Raw genomic sequence first — 20,100 nt, forward strand, 5'->3', positions numbered from 1 at the left:
GGCCTGGCGCGCAGGGTCTGCAGGACCCGGCGCGGCCTGGCCTGTAGAGCGTGGCCTGGTCTGGCGGGTACGGGCGAGCGTGGCCTGGCGGGCCCCCTGGTGCGCAGGGTCGGGAGGACCGGACGCGGCCTGGCCGGTAGAGCGTGGCCTGGTCTGGCGGGTCCGGGTGAGTGCGGCCTGGTCTGGCGGGCCCGGGCGAGCGCGGCCTGGAGGGCCCGGCCTGGAGAGCGCTGTCTGGCGGACCCAGCGCGTGGTCTGGCGGACCCGGCGCGGTCTGGGGGACCTGGCCTGGAGACCGAGGTCTGGCAGACTCGCCACGGCCTGGCGGGCCCGGCAAGCACGGTTTGGTCTGGCGGGCCCAGGCGAGCGCGGCCTGGTCTGGCGGGCCCGGCCTGGGGACCGCGGTCTGGCGGGCCTGGCGCGCGCAGCCTGGTCTGGAGGACCCGGCCTGGAGAGCGCGGCCTGGAGGACCCGGCGCGGTCTAGTCTGGTGGGGCCTCGCCAGCGCGGTCTGGTCTGGTGGGCCCGGGCGAGCTCGGCCTGGTCTGGCGGACCTGGCCTGGAGAGCGCGGTCTGGAGGACCCGGCGCGGCCTGGCGGGCCCTGGTGAGCGTGGCCTGGCGGGCCTGGTACGCAGGGTCTGTAGGACCCGGCGCGGCCTGGCCTGGAGAGCGCGGCCTGGTCTGGCGGACCCGGCTTGGAGAGCGCCGTCTGGTGGGCCTGGCGCGCGTGGCCTGGTTTGGAGGACCCGGCCTGGAGACCGTGGTCTGGAGGACCTGGCGCGCGCGGCCCGGCGCGGTCCGGAGGACCCGGCGCGATCTGGCGGGCCCGGCGAGCGCGGCCTGGTCTGGCGGGCCCAGCGAGCGCGGCCTGGTCTGTCGGACCCGGCTTGGAGAGCGCGGTCTGGAGGACCTGGCGCGCGCGGTCTGGCGGGCCTGGCGCGGTCCGGCGGGCCCAGCGCGCGGTCTGGAGGACCCAGCGCGCGGTCTGGCGGGCCCAGCGCGCGGTCTGGCGGACCCAGCGCGGTCTGGCGGACCCGGCCTGGAGAGCGCGGTCTGGAGGACCCGGCGCGGCCTGGCGGGCCCGGGCGAGCGCGGCCTGGTCTGGCGGGCCCGGCCTGGAGACCGCGGTCTGGCGGGCCTGGCGCGCGCAGCCTGGTCTGGAGGACCCGGCCTGGAGAGCGCGGCCTGGAGGACCCGGCGCGGTCTGGTCTGGTGGGGCCCCGCCAGTGCGGTCTGGTCTGGCGGACCCGGCCTGGAGAGCGTGGTCTGGCGGGCCCGGCGCGCGGTCTGGAGGACCCGGCGCGGTCTGGCGGGCCCGGCGAGCGCGGCCCAGCCCATTTGGCGCCGTCCTCGGGAGCTGGCCGTGGGCCTGGCGTGCTGGCCGCGGCCCCGCAGTCCTCACCCGGCTCTCGTCCGGGGAGGACGGCCAGGCTGGCCGGTTGCCGCGGTTGTCTGCCGCGGTTCGCTGCGGCCTCTCCCCGAGTGCCCCGGTTGGCAGCCGGTCCCGGCCACCGGGTGGAGTGGGCAGAGGAAGAAGGCGAGGTGGACAGGCGGGTGCGATGCTGATGGGGGCCTGGCGCTTAGGGATGCTGGTGCCCAGTGCCGCGGCGGCAGAGGTTGGCTGGATCCCTCCCAGCCCGAGGCCAGGGCCCTCCGCGTTTCCTTTTCAGGGCGGACCCAGCTGTTATGAGGAGCCCCCGGGAGCTCTGGGCACAGGGCCGGAAGGGGCCGCTGTGTGGGGGGACAGGAGGCGCGGGGGAGGGTCTTCAAGGTGGGGGGGGGCTGCGGCCTGTGAGCGCCCCCTTCTGGCCACAGCGCTTGCCGCTTCCTGTGGTCCTTGCCCGCCCTCCGTGTCTCCTGGAGCGCAGCGCTGCGGGGGCGCCTCGAAGCCCCGCCCCGTCTCCCGGCCCTAGACCCGCCTGCCGTAGGCGGGGCTTACGGGCGCTGTCCACGGGGCGCTGTCCTCGGTCCCGGAGACTCCTCTGGGCTGGTGTGCTCTTTTGGTCGAGGAAAAAGATTTTCGGACAGATCCCGGGAAGTTTAGGGGAGAGAGCGATTCAGGTGGACCTTTGCACAAAGGCAGGAGGGCAGGCAGTCAGGAGAAAGAACCAATGTACTGTGAGCCTGGTGCTCTGGGGGTAGCTCTGAAATCCATTATCCTCTCTCCACTGGCATCTTAATTTTGACCCCTCCCCCTCTTCTTCCTCCTTTATTTCTTTTCAAAAAAAGATATCAGGTATTTGTATCGAAATGGACCAGTTATAATCCTGAGTTTATGATATGCAGTGATAACTAATACACGGGCTAACCTTTTTCTGTTTTTTAATTAATTAATTAATTAATTTCTGTTTTGGATAATGTAATGAACCCCATCTCTAACAGAATCTAGGAACCTGAGAATAACCACTGTCTCTGTGTTTTCCTCACTACCCCTCCCCCCGCCACCGTTTCCCTTCCCTGGGAGTAATAATTAGCCTATATTTAAATTTTTCTTCCTTTTCTTTGTCTCTGTGTCTCTGCCTCTCAAAAGTGTGTGTGTGTGTGTGTGTGTGTACGTGCCCGATATTTTTAACTCTGTACAAAGCATAGATCATGCTATATGTAATTTTGGGGGCCTTAAAGTGGTAACAACAATATTATGTTTCTAAAGATGGAGCGTATTGTTATCTTTCGCCATGGTTTGTTCCTACTAACACTTTTGTGATATTATGTGGCTCTCCCAAAGGTAAGTTATCCATGGTTCTATTGATGGGCATTTGGGTTGTTTCCACGGTTTTGCTAGTGTGAGGAACATGAGATGTTCTTTCATTTGTTTCTTGTTACACGTATATGTGTATGGTTTTCTTCTGTGTATGTACATAAGAGTTGAATATGTAGGTCACAGGATACACGGATATTAGGACATAATGCCATGCGGAGGCAACAAAGGCATGCTAGGCCATCTCTTTTCCAACACTTGGTATTCAACTTTTGTCAATGGGATGGTTGTAATCAGTATGCCATGTGTTCTCAATATGTAATTCCTTGATCAGTAGGGGTGTTGTACATCTCTTCGTGTATTTACTGACATGGTTTTCTTCCTTTTGGTCATATCTGGTTCATTTTATATTGGGTTATTTATTGCATGTGACCTATTCTACCTTTCTAGAAGCTTTAGAATTTTTACGTTTGATATTAAAATTTACCATGACATGACTAGGTGTGGGTCTTTCCTCATTGTCTTCTTTTTGTATGTTCTTTCAGTTAGAGGTTATTTTGTTTCATTTTCTAGGATTATAAAATTTTTTTCCTTTCCTTTTTTTTTTTTTTTTTGGCGTGTGAGTGTATATATTTTTGATGCCAATTCTTTGCCAGTTCTGTGTATCTCCCAGTTTAAAACTTGTTTCTGCTTTCCTTAAGCTATTTTTTTTGGTGAATGTAAACTTTTAAATTTACTAAGTCAAATATATTGACATTTTAGAGTTCATGCTTTTGAGTCTTAAATATTTTTCCTACATTAAGATCTAAAAGGTAATTATGTTTTCTACCAAGAGTTCTATCTAAAGTTTGGTGTTTGATGTTATTTAATTCCTTTAGAGTTGATTTTCATGTACAGTGGTAGGTAGGGATCCAGTTTTTATCTTTTTTCCATTTTGTTTTCAGTTCCATTTATTGAAAGTCTCTTCTTTGCCCACTGATCTATTACTCTGTCACATATCAAGGTTTGATTCACACATATCTGTCTGTGCTCTTTGTCCTAATCTGCTTATGCCAATTATCAGTATTTGGTATGGAATAGACATTTTATTCTGGATTATTACAGTAATATACCAGGAAAACTGAAATGTAATCACTCCACTTGTTGGCCATTCTAAAGAATTTTGATTTTTGAGGCTGGCACTTGTGTTGAGCACTGGGTGTTCTGTGTAAGTAATGAACCACTAAATTCTACTCCTGAACCCAATGTTACACTATATGTTAACTAGCTAGAATTTAAATAAAAATTTGAAAGAAAAAAATTTTGTTTTGATAGTACATACGATGGGAATTTATTGAAGAACTTGAGCAGTTGAGTTATACGTATATTCTGACTTATGTTTTTGGAGATTGTATCTGTTGAGGTGGATGGGGAGGGAGGATGGCGAGGGACAGGAGTGGAGCAAGGGGACCAATTCTATGCTGCTGCCAGAGTGTAGGTGAGGGATGGTAGTGATTTTAGTAGCAGCAGTAGTAGAGGTGGAGAGTAGCGGATGGATTTGAGATGGAGGGAAAACCATTAGAGTTTTCCGACTTATTCAATGTGATAGATGAGAGAAAGTTGGGACTCATGTAATGTGTTTGGGTCTTGAACAGCTGGGTGGATGGAGATGCCATTCCTCAGCTGGAGAATTCTGGGGAAGGGACAGCCTGTAAGTTTATGAATTTTCAGATGAATTATGGTACCACTTTTAATTTGCTTATGCTCGGAAATGGCTTTATGGTCATGAATGTTTTATAGCTTGTTCATGCTCTTTCCTTTCCAAATAGGTGATTCTTCTTTGAAAACTGCAACCAGATCTCTTCTGGAATTCAATACAACAGAGACCTGTAAGCAAAACACAAATCACAAAATCCAGACTAGCATCACCTTCTTATGTGGGAAAACTTTGGTGAGTCCGCACAGTCACTTTGTAATGTTCTTTCCTTTTGTTAAAAATGTTTGTCTGTTGGACATTCTTACTACAGTGTCATTCCGGGAAGAATAAGTGAGCAAAATTAAAAACACAAACTGAAAACCCCAACCAAAACGCCATCGCCATTAAGAACCAATACATAAACAAACCCTAGCCTGTAGTTACAACTTTTAAGTGAAACTTGACCTACATCCTGTATAAAACTACAATTCAAGGTGATTAGCATGTTTAAACTCGAAACACTGTTGAACATTTACATTGCAGGCATAATTTTTTTTCTAAAACTTATTTTCATGGCATTTTATTATGGTAGTTTTTAGGGCAATGCACTTATTTTTTTAAAAAAGGTTTTTGTTTTCTCATTTACATTAAATTGGAGAGGCCAACATCTATCTAGGAGAAGCCTTGGCCAGCAGACAATGGCCACTAACATCACTTTTTCAAGTATTGCTAGTATCGAAAGGGGACATAAATAATTATTTAAAGCATGATGTTTGTTCTTATCCTCTGTATATTGCATGCGAGTTTTTGCTGTTAATCTCTAGTGTTCAGAAAGGGACTGTCAGTGAATAATTGCCAGCTTTTAGGAGAAGCAATTTATTTTTTATTTTTATTATTTATTTATTTTTTTAAATGAAATTTATTGTCAGATTGGTTTCTATACAACACCCAGTACTCATCCTAGGAGAAGCAATTTATGTACAAGTCTTACGAATGTTCTCTAATCAGGGTAAGAATGCAATAAGGTTGCAGAGTAGAAACATAAGGTTGAGTGAAACTCCTGTGGGTATCAGTTTGCTTTAAAGTATCATTTTAGAATTTGGTGCTGTGACTTCCTGCATCTTCAGACCTATAATGTCTCCTCTGAAGAACTTTAAAAATAGAACTTACATTGTTAATTTTGGACCAGCCTGTCATTTGCACTGTTGTCTATGTTGAAACCTTGGAAAAAGATCTGTTTGCAGTGATATGAAATATGGAGGTCTGTGCTACAGAATAAGCTAGCTGCTGCTTTAATTTTAACTAACTTCCCTCAAGAATTCTGAGTTCACCGTACAAGAACCAGAATTGCGAAGAACTCCCTAGATTTGCATGTGGGCGTATGGAGGTAAATTCAGTATCACGTATCACCCAGCAGCGCTGCGGTTGACCATTTTGGAGTCCACCTTGGTTGCAGTCTGTTAGGAGGGGCTGCCCTTGAGTGTGGGGTGTCTGAAGCAAGGCTGGTGTGTGAACTCAGTCGGGTCCAGATGGGCGTCCGTCCTCAGCTTACAGGAAGTATGAGGTCACATTTTCTGGCTTTGATTTTGTTGGCATTTGGTTAAGAGAACATTTGGAGTTTGAGAGTGGAAGGGCTCTGAGGATTGCATCCCATGAGTTTACTGTGCTTTGCATAGTTGGGGCAGTAGAACAGTTTTGGACCGATTATACCAAAATTCCAGCATGATTTCATGAAGCTTTTGTCTCATAATTTTTGCGTTTGGGAACTTCTTGATGACCTTGATTAACTAAAACAGTTGTGTCCTCCCTCCTCCCCCTCTTCTTTCTGCTTTCAAATTTTCATTAGCCTTTACTGTTTCTAACTTTAAGGGAGAAAAAAAAAACCTTACATCATGCAGTATCGTAACTTATTTTTACTTTTTTTAAAAATAGGGAACTCCTGAATTTGTAACTGCGACAGACTGTGTGCATTACTTCGAGTGGAGGACCACTGCAGCCTGCAAGAAAGACATATTTAAAGCTAATAAAGAGGTAACGAGGGGGCTCAAGGTCACGTGCTTGACATTCTGGGACCTTTAAGAGTTGAAATATTGGCGCAAACCTTTTGGGGTCAAAATCTTTTTTAGTTTTCAGATTCCATTTGAGCAAAGATAACCGTATGATTTAATTGTTAAAATGAGGCTGGGTGGTTCTTATTTTTAGAACAGGGCATTTAAAACATCACAGGATATGATTAGAAATGGACTGGCTCAGCATCTACTCAGTTGGTTAGTTAGTTCTTGGTTTCTGGTGCTGCGCAACTTGGTGACTAACGTGGTTGAGCTTGTGTTCAGCGGATTCCCTCTTCCTACTGGCCCCATCTCTCCCCCACCGTGGGGCGGCTTCTGGACGCTTTCCGAGTCCAGGCCAGGCGTTCCTAGCCCCTCAGTTCTCTGCCAGTTCACCTCAGAGACTTAGATGGCTCCTGTCGCTCCCTCCACTCTTTTCCTGGTGTTTGCTCAAGTCATTTTTGGTGATTAATGAAGCATCCTCTCCCTGAGCCCAGAGACTCTGAAGCTGGCTCCGCTGAGAGCAGACGGCACTCCCCTGCTGCTCCTCCCCTCTTGCCATCCCGCGTCTGAAAGGTGGTGTCCTGTGCTCACCTAGACGACAGCCTTCGTGGGTCATGACTCTCACGTGTCTCCGTTAGTTGTGTGTTCCAAAGGATTCGGTTCACAGACTCTCTCAGGTTCTAGGAACTGACAGATGGGGGGCCATCTGTTATTTTCCGTGATGGCCTAAGATAGTGCTGTTGAAGGAGGGTGAAAAGAGAGATGTTTGTTTTTTGAAAATAAAGCCAAATTAAGTTAAAGAGAATAAGTTATCAGTGGTCTTTCAAATATGGCAGTCTTTAAAAGAAAAGACAGTCCGATAGGAAAGTGGCAGAGGGAAAATGTTGCCTCCCGGAGAGGAGCGTAAGGAATACTCAACGAGAAAGCAGTTTCCATTGTGGGAAGAATGAATGCCTAAGAAAATGACACTGACATTGAGGAGACCAGGTCACATTTAAATCTCGAATTTTAACACTTAGGTTAAGCTCTTTGCCAATATATATCGGTGAATGGCGGGAAAAACATCTCAGGGGCACAGAGACACATGCCTCCTGCTCTCTTTGGGGCCTCAGACCTCTCTGGGCCCCACACATGTCCTCTGGGGCTCTGGTTTTCCAGCCTGAAAGTGCTGCCCATTTTTCCAGTGTTACCTGTGCATCCCGTTACCTCGCCTTGCTGAGCTGACAGTTGTGTCTCCCACCACCTGGGGAAAAATCGCTTCTCAAAATAAATACATACATAGCAACCTATTTTCTGTTTTCTTCATGGTGCAGGTCAGAAGTCACAGGCTGCAGACCCTGGACCAACTCCTGCCCCCTGGCCTGTGTTTGTGCAGCCCCAAAACTAAGAACAGGTTTTACATTTTTATAGGATTAAAAAAAAAAAACAAAGAACAACAACAGAAACCTATGTGACTTACGGAGCTTAAAATAACGTGCTCTGTCGCCCTTTATGGGAAATTGAGTGGGCCCCTGTTCTAAATTAGATTTTGGTATGTTAAGGGAGAGGTATAGCCCTCGTTTTTTCTCAAAACGGTGGCATTTCATTTCTCTTGGAAGCTGACGTAAAGATCATGAGCACCATACAGTTTGTCCTCAGCGATACTCTCTTTAGGTCTGGTTGGTAGCTGGGGCTTTATTCATTCAGTTTTCATTTATCGGCGCCCTGTCGTGGGCCAAGAAGTAGGAATTTCATTAAATTTTGAAAGGGTTCTTGCTTTCAGAGAACCCATAGACCTATGGTGCAGAGGGCGTGTCTTCATTCACGACCCGGGTTCATCGTGCCTCAGGTACAGGTAAACTGAGGCAGGAAGCACGGAAGAGGACGGTGGCCGCCAAAAAGCAGTGCCGTCGCTGTTAGTAAATCATAATCAAGTAGATTTCCTCTTCTCTGTTTTTGGTAAGATCTGATTACACCTTACGGGCTGTGGTATCACTTCAAAAACTAGTAGATGTCTCATGTAAACAAACCAACCAGATTTGGTTTTCACATTTCATTTCTGCTGTCATTTTTGCTTTGTCAGATTTAGAAGAATTTGGTGGGCAAATATCATGGAGTTCCAGACACTGGCTCTACAGGCTGGCAGAATAATGCCTGTCTAGTGGATCCTGGTTGGTTTTTTTTTTTTTTAAAGATAATTTCTTTAAAATATCACGGACGGACGTCCCCTTACCGTGGCACTCTTGGGAACACAGGAAATTCAGAACTGGCATGCCAGTGTTCTTACCAGAGTTACATAAATACAGCTAATATACGTATGGTGCTAACAAGGTTGATTCACTGTGTGGTGTTTGAAGCTGGCAAGCGACCTCCTTCCCGGCGGCTACATTCCTGCTCTTATGAATGTCTCCATTGCTCTGCTCAGTGGAGCAGGAAGTGGGGAGGACTTTCCCCAGGAGCCTTCACTGTTTTTCCGATGCACGCTCCAATTCTGTGGGGCGCTGTGTTAGGCGTGTCTTCTGTTCCTTCCTGGAGTAGCGAGCCGGCCAGAAGTTGCTAAAACTGCCTTGAGCTGGGTGTCTGTGGACCTCGCTTCCTGGAATCTCTCGAGTCTGTTGGTGGAACCGAGCTAGTTTGGAACTACGAGTTCTTTCACACATGGCCCCGGCTTTCCTTCCCGCCGTGTTCCAGGCTGCTCCCTTCATTCCCAGGCCTTCCTTTGGTCACTAGAGAGGTGCTCCCTGTCTCCCGTTCCCACCCACTCACCAGCCGGCTCGCTCCCCGCTCGAGTTCTGCTTCTGTATTAACCTGCCGGAGGATGATGGGCTGTCGGTTTGTAGGATTCTGGACACCATGGTCGCTCTCGCGGGAACCTAGTCACTGTCTGCAGCAGTACCTTTCTTTTTGGCCGCTTTTGTGCAGGATGCAGTGTTAAGCTTGGCATCTGGCCTGCCGACCCTGCTGCTGGCTTGGTGTGCCTGTGTCCCCGGAGCGGAGGCGCCGGCCCCCTCAGTCATCAGAAACCCCTGATCAATGCTGTGGGCGTTGGGGGAGTTCGCTTTCGGGGTCTGGCTGAAGGGAATTCTTGTGTCCCCTGAGGTTGTTTGATTTGATCCATTAGATCTCCCTGAATCTCTGAGAACAGGACTGGGGGAAAGGGTTAGTAGGTCAGAGCATTCCTGCGGGTTTGATAGCATCTTTCTAAGAATAATTTTTTAGCTAAATAGTAAGCAGTTAGTTTTTGTTATATAGATCTGCCTGTGAATAGCTTCAGTCTTTTTTGCAGTCAATTTTAGGAAAACCATCCTTTGAGAGTGATATAGCAGATGACTTTGAAATGATCACCGAGGGGCACCTAGGTGGCTCAGTTGGTTGAGCATCCAACTTTGGCTTAGGTCATAATCTTGTGGTTCATTGACTTCTAGGCCTGCACTGGGCTTACTCCTTTCAGCTTGGAGCCTGCTTCAGATTCTGTGTCTCCCTCTCCCTCTGCCCCTCTCCCTCCCCGCCCCCTCCCAAAAATAAACGTTAGAAAAATGATTGCCAAGAATGTGAATTTTTGGGTATTCTTTGGCAGGGCGATTAAAGGGGTATTTCCGTAAAGACGACGTGGCGGTACATGATGTCAATTAGATGACCAGGACGTGTTTTATTCTTGGGCGCATCTCTGGGCTTGAATGCTCTGCCTTCAGAAATAGGTAGACCTTGTAAAGCGCAGGGTCTTCTAGTGGGTTCCTTGAAATTTTAAAAATAAGAGGACATTAGTTCCTAGAGATGAGCGAGAGGGCCTAGGTTAGAATGCAGGAAGCGTTGGGTTAGATGCGCAGAGGAGGAATGTGTCTGCATACGTTCCTGAACAGGTGTTTAGGGAGGCCCCGTTAGGTTCCAGGCGTCATCCTAAGCCTCCCGCTTAGGACCACAGCAGTGACAGGGTCCCTGTCTTCAGGGAGCTTCCTCTCTCGTGGGAGAAATCTGGTGAGTCAGCAGATGGCAGTGCCCGGAAATACACGTTAGCGTTATGAAGAAAAAGGAAGCGGGAGGCTTCTGGCAGCGTGCTGCTGGGATTGGGCAGTAGTGAGGGAAAGTTGGTGGTGCTAAAGGTACAGCCGCTGAAGCTCTTGTCGACCTTTGCTTTGTTCCTATTGTCTACGGGGACCCCGACAGTGGAGATGTTGGCCACAGGCCCCACCCAGCCGGTAGCGGAAGAAGGTGTGTGTCCAAGACCGTTTCTCTTCCTCTCTTCTAGGTGCCGTGCTACGTTTTTGATGGAGAGTTCAAGAAGCACGATTTAAATCCACTGATCAAGATTAGCGGAGGTTACTTGGTGGATGACTCTGACCCGGACACTTCTCTGTTCATCAACGTTTGTAGAGACATAGGTAGGTTTGGCGGGGGGGGTGGTGGTGGTGAAGGATTTCTCAGAAGGCTTCGGTATCTTTGTGCTTCTGCCGTTCTTCCTAGTTGGAATATCCGTGTCACTGAGTAGGCCCCCTGAGGAACCTACCGGAAAGATGTTGTGCATAACCTCACCCCCGGGCTCCCAGTCGGTTCTGATTCCGTTGCAGATCTTGTCCAGACTGTTGGTCCATCCCAGTGTGGTTCTCTGTGCCAGATGTGTTGGTTCCAGGATTCTCCCATAGCTGACTTCCAGGGAGATGGTGGGGAGGGCGGTTAGAGTGGGTGTGCCGGGCGCCCCGAGACCTGCTGGAGCAGGATGAGTCAGCCCTCCTGGGAGGGCTGTGGGGAGGAGGGTGTCTAGCCAGCTGTGTGTACCCCAGTCTGTCGGCTTTGTGTTGCAGGCTGGGCACAAGGGACAGACGGACAGCCAAGTGACCGGGTCACTTGCTCGTGACGCGTATTTTAGCCCAAGCCAGCTTCTTGCCCGGCTTTCTCTACAGGTGCCAGAAGCAGTGTGAGAAGTGTGGGTGTCTTTGCTCAGTTAACTGAAGGCTGTAAATGGCCTTTATCTAAGTGGGGCCCTGAGAACTGTTACGAATAAACCTTTGTTCTGTCAGCAGTTTCTCAACTCCAGCTCTGTGCGTTCTTCAGGGGCGAGGAGGTGTTAGTCCCGAAGGCCGAGACTTGTCTTCCTGCTGTGCCAGCAGTAGTTGTGCACCCGTAAATCGTGCTGGTAATTAGCTAATCAAATTAAGATCGTTTCTAGTGTTTTAAGTTCCTGTTTCTCACATAGCACGTGGGACTTTGGCCTTAGGAAAGTTCGGGACAAAATTTTTAGTTGTTTTGAATTTTCGAAAAATGTTTTAAGTTTGAGAGAGAGAGGGAGCACGTGCGTGTATGGTGGAGGGGCAGAGAGAGGAGGAGAGAGAGAACCCCAGGCAGGCTCCGCACTGTCAGCACGGAGCCCGGTGTGGGACCCGATCCCACAAACTGAGATCCTGACTTGAGTTGAAACCAAGAGTCTTCCGCTTAACTTGACTGAGCCGCCACTCAGGTGCCCCTACGTTCGGAAAAAAATTTAAAAATAAACTCCGAACGTGAGGGTGTGGCTGGGTGGTCGGTACGTGAGTTTACAGTTATTCTTTGAATTGTACAAATACATTATATACCATTTTGATTTTTTTTTAAGTTTATTTTGAAAGAGAGAGAGGGAGGGGGAGGAGGAGCAGAGAGAGGGAGAGAGAGAGAATTCAGCACTGTCAGCACAGAGCCGATGTGAGGGATCGAACTCACAAACCATGAGATCATGACCGGAGCCGAAATTAAAGAGTTGGACGCTTAACTGGCTGATCCTCCCAGGTGCCCCCCCCATTTTGATTATTTTCAAACAGTTTTAAAAAGTGAGTATGCCACATACGTGGTTCACTAGAAGTGACTAGTGATAATTTTAGATTTTTTTATGTCAGGCTCTTTACATCATTCTTTTGTTCTCTGAAGACAGCTTTTAATGTTCTTTTGGAAAAAGCCAGATAGACAGAGTCTTTGTCTTAAATGGATCTGTAACTCAAATTTGATTATAAAGCTGACGAGCCTTGCAGATTATTGAATTCTGAAATAATATGCCATCTTAGTTTAGAAAACATTTAGATTCCTGGTCTTTTTATCATTTTGAGGATTCTCTGAATTCAGTAGAGATATTCTTATGAAAGGGTTGTTTTTTTTTTTTTTTTGTTTTGTTTTGTTTTGTTTTGTTTTGTTTTTTTTTAAAGTTGGCTCCCCAATGGCCATGGAGCCCAGCGTGGGTCTTGAACTCATGACCCTGAGATCAAGATCTGAGCTGAGATCAAGAGTCGGACACTTACTGACTGAGCCACCCAGGTGCCCCAAAAGTTTGTTTTTCTTTTTGATTACTGGCAGTTTGAATTGGCCTTCAGTGACTTTGACTCACAGTAGTTTTTTGAATTTAAAATTTAAAAATGAAAAAAAAAATTGATTTGCCAGTTATTGTCCAGACGCCCTCCATCCCCAGGAAGTTGCCCTGGGCCCCAAGCCTTGTTTGACAGTGACCCTGAAAAGCTCATGAGCAGCCGTAGCTTTGCTGCTGTGTGCCTGCCTGTGCACACTCAGGGTACCTGCGTCCCGTCTTGCCTTCAGTGGACCAGCGGGTCTGCTGATGCGGGGTGGGCAGGGAGCCTGCCACACCACGGGGACTTGATGTGGACTAAAACCGTCCCCTCGCGAGGTTTCACGGTACAGCCTGACGATGCGCTTACCTTTTCCTCAGCCGCCGCCACCTCCCATCACGCTGGAGAAGAAGGGGCAAGGGCCCCCCTCTGGTTGATCAGGCTTTAGTTAAAGACCAGGCTCGGCCTTATTTACTCCTTCACGGCGGAAATTTGAACCCCTGTCCTGTGCTGGGCAGTGAGTCCCAGCCTTGGATGGAGCTTATAGTCAGGGGCACGTGTGAGGTAAGCGTGTAAACCCGATGCCATGTGAGATGCCCGTGGCGGTGAAGGAAAAGCTGTAGGATGGGAAAGGGTGGCGGCAGTAGCCGCTGAAGTCTGGGCGGTGTTCTGGGTACATCAGGGCGTTTTTTAATCCTCCCCAGACATGTGGGAGATGCCCCAGCAGTTGGACAGTTGTGTGATGAGAGCAAAGTTACAGAGACAGCAAGTGGTGGATCTAAGAGTTGAAGCCAGAACTGTCTGTAGGTTCTTTCCACCAGGGTCCTCATCTTCCCACTGATCCTTGGGGTGTCTGCATTTTCTGCATTGTTTGTAGCTTGGAGGAGGGGATGACGCTGCCGTCGGTGTATCTGTAGGAAAGGGTGGGGGTGGGGGGGGGTTCCTTAAGTACAGATTACACAATAGTCCCCGTTCCTCGGGCACCTCTTCCCTGCCAGGTGCAGCGTGAGCGCCTTCCCTGCACGTCCCGGCAGCCGTGCCGGGCAGGCGATGCTGTTCTCACTCCATGTGTCCAGAGTGGTCAGTGGCACGCCCACGGTCTCCGGACGGGGTTCGGTCCTAGCTCTTCCTCGTTTCCAGACCTCTACTGCTTTATGTTACTTTGGGGACTTTCAAAAATTTGATAGTTTTTTTTTTAAAGGGACCCTGTGCCTAAGGTTAAGCGTGATCATCAGTCCTGACGCACAGCCTGATTCAGCGTCATGTGTGATGTTTTACAGACTCCCTACGGGACTCGAGTCCACAGTTGCGTGGCTGTCCCCGTGGCACTGCTGCCTGCCTGGTGAGGGGGGACCGGGCGTTTGATGTCGGCCAGCCCAAGGAGGGCCTGAAGCTCGTGAGCAAGGACAGGTGAGTGTGCTCTCGGTGTTCGTAACCCCCGCAGGTCCCCGCGAGATTGCTACTTCGTGTGTGCTCGTAGAGCCGTTGGTCATGGCTGTGCATCACGCAGGCTGGTCTGCTTGCCGATTTTCTGGTCATTTGTCTCTGTGGTCGTTCAAAACGTGTATCACGATGCGGCACACATCCGTACGTGTATTCAGTTCACGAAATAACCCCTACCTTAACGCATGTTCTGATGTTCCGGTATTCTCCACGTCACATCACTCGTGACGTTGCTTTTGCGCCCACAGTCCTCTGTTCCCCAGAGGGGAGGTTTGCTGGTGTCTTTGTAGGGTGTGGAGCTTGCTTCCTTACCGGGGTGCGGCGAGCACCCTAGTTCCCGTGGGGGGTGGTTTGTTTCTCGTAAGAAGCCGTGCTTTCTGCACATGGGCTTCTACGGCCCTCGTAGCCTTGAATTAGCAGAGAGAGGCTTTTCTCCAGTGTGTCCCACATGACCACGACTTCGATCACGTCTTGGCTTCCAGGGGCCTTTGGTAGATGGCTCATCGTGGCTGTTCTAGCATGGAACTGATGGTGCGTCAGGGTGGGCGCTTCTGTCCACAGAAAATGTCGGAGCATCACCTAAGTTTAAGAACATTTGGGAGGTTTCTGTACATGTGTCTGTGTTAGTTTTCCAGGGCTGCCATGACAGCGTGCCGTAGGCTGGCTTCAACCACAGAAACCGGTTTCCTTTCAGTTCTGGAGGCTGGGAGGTCCAAGGTGCAGGGAGGCCGGGTTTCTTCTGAGACCTTTCTCCTTGACTCGTAGACGGCCGCCTTCTCCCTGTGTCCTCACCTGGTTGTTTCCTCTTTGTGTCTGTGTTCTGGTCTCTCCTTCTGATACTGACACCAGTCATGTCTGATTAGCTCCTCACATCCTCCCTGTGGCCTCGTTGTCACTTACTCACCCTGTCTTCAAATACAGTCACATGCCAAGGCACTGGGGGATTAGGGCTTCGGCATATGAATTTTAGAGGGACACAGTTCAGCCCGTCCCGTTGTCCTAAGTGACAGGTGGGTGACTCCTCATGCAGGAGAGGGGACTTTGTAAAACGTGGGCATTGAATGAAAGCTAGAGCTTTTCAGAGAAGAGGAAGGTCATCTGTTTTCGGGTGTTCTGTGACCGTCAGCCCTGGAGCCGCGGGCACATCCCGCGGGGAGGCCAGCACACAGACCGGTGGCCCAGGCTCGCCTGGCCACGGGAGGGCAGGACGGCTGTGGCACTTGGCCGTCTTCAGGTTAGAGGAGAGGAGACCTTGGCCTGCACTGACAAGCCGCTGTGTAGAGAAGTGGTCGTGCAGCCTCGTGGACAGAGATGCACTCGGCCGCTCGGCTGTGTTTGTTTTGTTTTCTCAGATCGTTTATAGTCTTGTCTTGTTTGTCTTACTCAAGCGGCTTTTCTTAGTATTTAAATTTACACGTCAGTCGTTTTATTTATTTTTAAAAAGAGAACAGTATTCACTGAAGTTTACTTAAGTAAAACAGTTTTTTAGAATGGAGATTGGAGTTATTTTGCGCTGCGGTTTCCTTTATATTTCAGTGTTTCTTCTGTTCCCCCCTCCCCCAAAGGAGCGTGCGGAATACTCAGGGAAGCAGATTAATGTGAATCTAATTCATACTTTCACAACCCTCTTTTCCAAACGTGTGTCGTCCAGGCTTGTCCTGAGTTACATGAAAGAAGAGGCCGGGGAGCTAGACTTCTGTGATGGTCACAGCCCGGCGGTGACGATCACGTTTGTCTGCCCGTCGGAGCGCAGAGAGGTGAGTGGCTTGCCTCGGAGGGCTTCCTGGCAGCTCGCGTCAGTGGGGACCGGCCGAGCGAGCACATCTCGGGGCGGGCCAGGGCGGCGGGTCTGGGGGCAGGAGACAGCCGGCCGGGAAAAGATGCATCAGTGGAATATCCAGGAAGATGTGCCTGTGGGGACAGACTCTCATCTGCACGTGCGAGGGTCTCGGGGGGACAACGGCTTGGTGTTCGCTTTTTCTCGACAGCCTGGAGGGGCCTGTGCATATGTCGACGTAGGATGGCGTGTTGATGTAGGGAGGCGTCTTGTTCTAGTTTGTGTGAGATGATTTTAAGCGGTTCGTGGAGAGATTTCTTAAGTTTATATAGCAGCGCTGATTGGAAGGAGTATTTGAAAGGCCATATGTATAGTCTCAAACCTGTGACTCCCTGGCTATTATTTGTTAGGCTGAGACAAGGTGAAAGTAGCTAATGGGTTTGTGGAAACAGTCAAGGCATGAGAACAGATGCTCTGCAGACGTGGCGGAGGCCGTGCAGGCCAGACGCTGGAGTTGCGGGGCTAAGGAGGTAGGAGACTCGTGGCCAGAAGGAAGGTTCTTATTCCTAGGGCCTCGCAGCGAAGCCTTCCGTCCCCTCCTCCCCCACTCTCACGCGGCCGATGACCCCATCATCCGGTCCTCAATTCTGGCACACTCGTAAACTCCTTGAGGGTAGGGCCCGCGTCTGCTTGTCCTTGGGCCCGTGCCCGGTGGCGTTGCACGCGTCCGTTGCCGTTCAAGTGTCCTAGCAGGTGCGGGGTGCTGATGGAGGGAGATAGCCCCCGGGGAGGAAGGGTAGGGCTTTCCTCTCATTTATTTCTGTCTCCTCATAATAGAATGAAGGGGGAGGAGCTGAATTCTTTCGCGAGGGAACCGTGCTCCCCCCGCCCCACAAACGAACGTGGAATTTGGTCTGGTCTCGGGCTGGCAGCCGGCCCGTTTTGTGTGTGTGGGATTTGGAGACAAAAGTGGAGTCCGGGCCAGCTTTCCATTTTGTGTCCCCAGACTTCCAGGGTCACGTGGTGTCAGCTTGGGAGAGCCCTGCCTGGCCGGCAGCGGACCTCGGTGCTGGAGGCGAACGCTGGGGAATAGTCTGTGTGCTTTCCACTGGCGCCTGCGGGTGTGGAGTGGAATCTAAGCTGGCAGGGGTCTTCGTGTGTCCCCTGCCTGCTGGGGCTTTCAGTGAGAAACGGTTCCCTCCACCATAACGAAGGGAATCGGGAGTGTCCCTCCTTTCTTCTCCGTGGATACGGATACGTGCCTCCATGGATACGAGGCACTCCGTGGCCTTCGGAAAGGAGGCCAGTTTGTTATTAGTGGAGGGAGAGTCCGTTCCCAGCTGCACCGTTCACCGCGCAGAACCGGGTGACATTTGACACCTTTGCTCTCGAAGGTCTCTTTAAGTGTTTACGCAGGCTCACGGAATGTACCTAGGAGCTGGACTTTTAGTAAATGTTCACCCTGTCATATGGATCTTTAAAAAAAAAAAAAAAAGCTTTACTGAGTTTGCTTAGCATAAAATTAACCTGTTTCAAGGACAGCGTAACGGCTATCAGCACATTAACAGAATAGTGCAGTCTCTGGCACAGTGGAACGTGAGGACATCTCCGTCATCCCAGAAGAAAGCCTGGGCCTGGCGGGTGTTCGGTCCCCATTCCTCCCCCAGCCCTGGCAGCTGCTAGTCGACTCTCTGCCTCCGTGATTGGCCCTTTCTGCGCCTGTCCGATGCGCAAACCTTGCACGCTGGGGCCTTTTGCGTCCGTCTTCGTTCACTTAGCCCTCGGCACCCCGTCACGAGTGTCCGGCTTCCCCAGGCCAGCCGGTGGGAGCCTCGATTTTGAGTCAGGCAGACAGAGCTGGACTCACAGCTCTCCGCGTCTGATGGAGTTGCGACCCGCGTGTGTAGCCCCAGCCCTTCGCGCGGTGCCTGGCACGTGACAGGCGCTCGGGAAATGTTCGTGGGGCGGTGTGGCCTGGAAGGAGCGTGGCAGCCTTCCGCGTCACTCCAAAGAGAGCGGCTGAGGTTACGCTTGTGAAAGCAGCTCTTGGGCTGCAAAGTGGCAGACGTCAGGCTTGTGGGGGGTGGTGCCCTGGCTTCCCCCTGGGGACGGGAGCCGACTCGTGTGCAGGTGAGGTATGCCCAAGACCACTTTGACAACCTGAGGGCAGGGGTCACGGATCGTCTGCCCAGACACGCGCATACACGGCGGTTTCCGCTCAGCTCGGGGGTTCCTCTGGCCTGCTCCTTTCAGCTCCGATCGAGAGGAGCGAACAGACCGCGTGCCTTTGCAAGTCACGGCCGCCTGTGGAGGTTGTGGCTGTCAGGCGACCTTGAGTTCAGGGTGGTCGCAGTGGCCGAACCTTGAGCGTGGCTCTGAGAAGGACAAGAATGGTCGCAGGTAGACAGTTATTACTCGCCAAGTGATCGAACTGTTCGGAAACAGTAGCAGAAGAATGTAGAAACCCAACACCATAACATACCTTTGGGTTTTTGAGAAGCATAGAAAGTCGACGTGTAAAAACGTTAATTTTGCTCTTTTCAAACCGTTCCTGATAGGGCACCATTCCCAAGCTCACGGCAAAATCCAATTGCCGCTACGAAGTCGAGTGGGTCACTGAGTACGCATGCCACAGAGATTATCTGGAAAGCAGAACGTGTTCTCTGAGCAGCGAGCAGCACGAGGTCACCGTCGACCTCCAGCCACTCAGACAGGACAGAGGTGAGGGTGCTCTGAAGAGAAGCCGGAGGGGGACCGTGAGCCGAGCGGCCAGGGTAGCCTCCGCCGCTGGGGTGGGTGTGTGAGGAAGGGGTGAGGCCTGCCTCGGGTAGTGCCCCCGCTTTCTGGCACCTGCTCACGTAACCGCGTCTCTCCTCCTCTCGTCCCCTTTCCTTAGCTTCATCCTCCTCTTACTACACTTCCGACGGAAAGGAATATATGTTTTACTTGAACGTCTGTGGAGAAGTTGAATTGTCTTTCTGTAGTAAGAAAGAAGCTGCCGTTTGCCAAGTGAAAAAGTCCGAATCCACTCAAGTCAAAGTAGCAGGAAAATACCAGAATCAGACCCTCCGGTGTGTAAACAGCCTTCACGTCATTTTCGAGTGCATTGTGTCTATTCTTGTGAGACCGAGCTGACTCGCCTTATCTTCTTCCTCCTTCCATTTTCTGTAAAGTACACACAGGCCCGTTAAGCCAGCGTTCCTTCCCGTTTGACTTAGGAGAGCTGCCATTTGTCAGCGATCCTGGCTTTCCAATAAGGCCGTTTCTGTTAACACTGTTCGATTTATCGTCTGTTGTTTGTAAGGGACCACCCTGTCGGAGAGGCATTGAATTCGGTTACCGTTGCTCTGGCCTTTGCATTTTACAACGCGTGTTTCTGAGGAGTTCTGATTTTTCTCTGGCAGCTCGAGAATCTGTAATGCCGTTAGCATTAGTAAAAGTTTGAAACCCCTAAGAAAATGCATTCAGTACGATTCCCGTGGCCCTTAACTTGGTAGTTACCTTCACAAAAGCATTACGAAAATGTAGCTCTCTGCAAAGAAGTATGGTCAAGGATCCCTCAGGTAAGACTGTGCCGTGGCAGTCGCTAGACAAGCCGCGTGCTCCTCGGGCCTTATTTATTTTGTACAAAATCCGAAACAAGAGTGGAAGAGTTTTCATGCTCACAGCAAAACCTTCAGTGCTTTCTTCCAGCCAGCTATTACTTTGAAGTAAGAGGACAGGCCCATACATTTGGAACTCATTTCCTTTAGATGTTTTTTTCCCAGCTGCCCGGAGAGCTGGCTGTTCTGTCAGGACTGATTTGTTGATGGTATGCAGAAGGCTTAACGTGGAAACGTGTAACAATTCAGGTTTCTTTCTTGGTTCTACCAAACCTGTGTGTGTTTGTCGCAAACCTCTAGATACTCCGATGGAGACCTCACCTTGATATATTTTGGAGGCGACGAATGCAGCTCAGGCTTCCAGCGGATGACTGTCATAAACTTTGAGTGCAATAAAACTGCAGGTGAGTGCCGGGGGCGGGGGCAGGGGCGGGGGGTCGTCCTTGCTCGTCGTAGCGCCTGGGACGTAAGTGTTCTTGGGAGCCGAATGCCGAACGGACCAGCCAGGCGTTCTCCTTCGGACGTGGCCACCGCTGGTCCCCAGACTGGGGTTTTCTGTTGTAGCGGGCAGGA

At 50.8% G+C, this 20,100-nt stretch overlaps 1 protein-coding gene across 1 annotated transcript in view; it reads left to right on the forward strand.

Annotated features, from left to right (window-relative positions):
- Positions 1 to 20,100, forward strand: part of IGF2R (insulin like growth factor 2 receptor) — a 102,951-nt gene that overhangs the window by 26,552 nt on the left and 56,299 nt on the right. The window contains exons 3-10 of the mRNA XM_049654536.1: positions 4,507 to 4,628; positions 6,306 to 6,404; positions 10,650 to 10,782; positions 13,986 to 14,115; positions 15,800 to 15,905; positions 18,484 to 18,646; positions 18,822 to 18,996; positions 19,828 to 19,931. Of these exons, the coding sequence (XP_049510493.1) occupies positions 4,507 to 4,628; positions 6,306 to 6,404; positions 10,650 to 10,782; positions 13,986 to 14,115; positions 15,800 to 15,905; positions 18,484 to 18,646; positions 18,822 to 18,996; positions 19,828 to 19,931 (1,032 nt within the window). The remainder of the gene's footprint in view (positions 1 to 4,506; positions 4,629 to 6,305; positions 6,405 to 10,649; positions 10,783 to 13,985; positions 14,116 to 15,799; positions 15,906 to 18,483; positions 18,647 to 18,821; positions 18,997 to 19,827; positions 19,932 to 20,100) is intronic.

Source organism: Panthera uncia (genome assembly GCF_023721935.1).
Source record: "Panthera uncia isolate 11264 chromosome B2 unlocalized genomic scaffold, Puncia_PCG_1.0 HiC_scaffold_24, whole genome shotgun sequence".
Taxonomy (NCBI): Eukaryota; Metazoa; Chordata; class Mammalia; order Carnivora; family Felidae; genus Panthera; species Panthera uncia.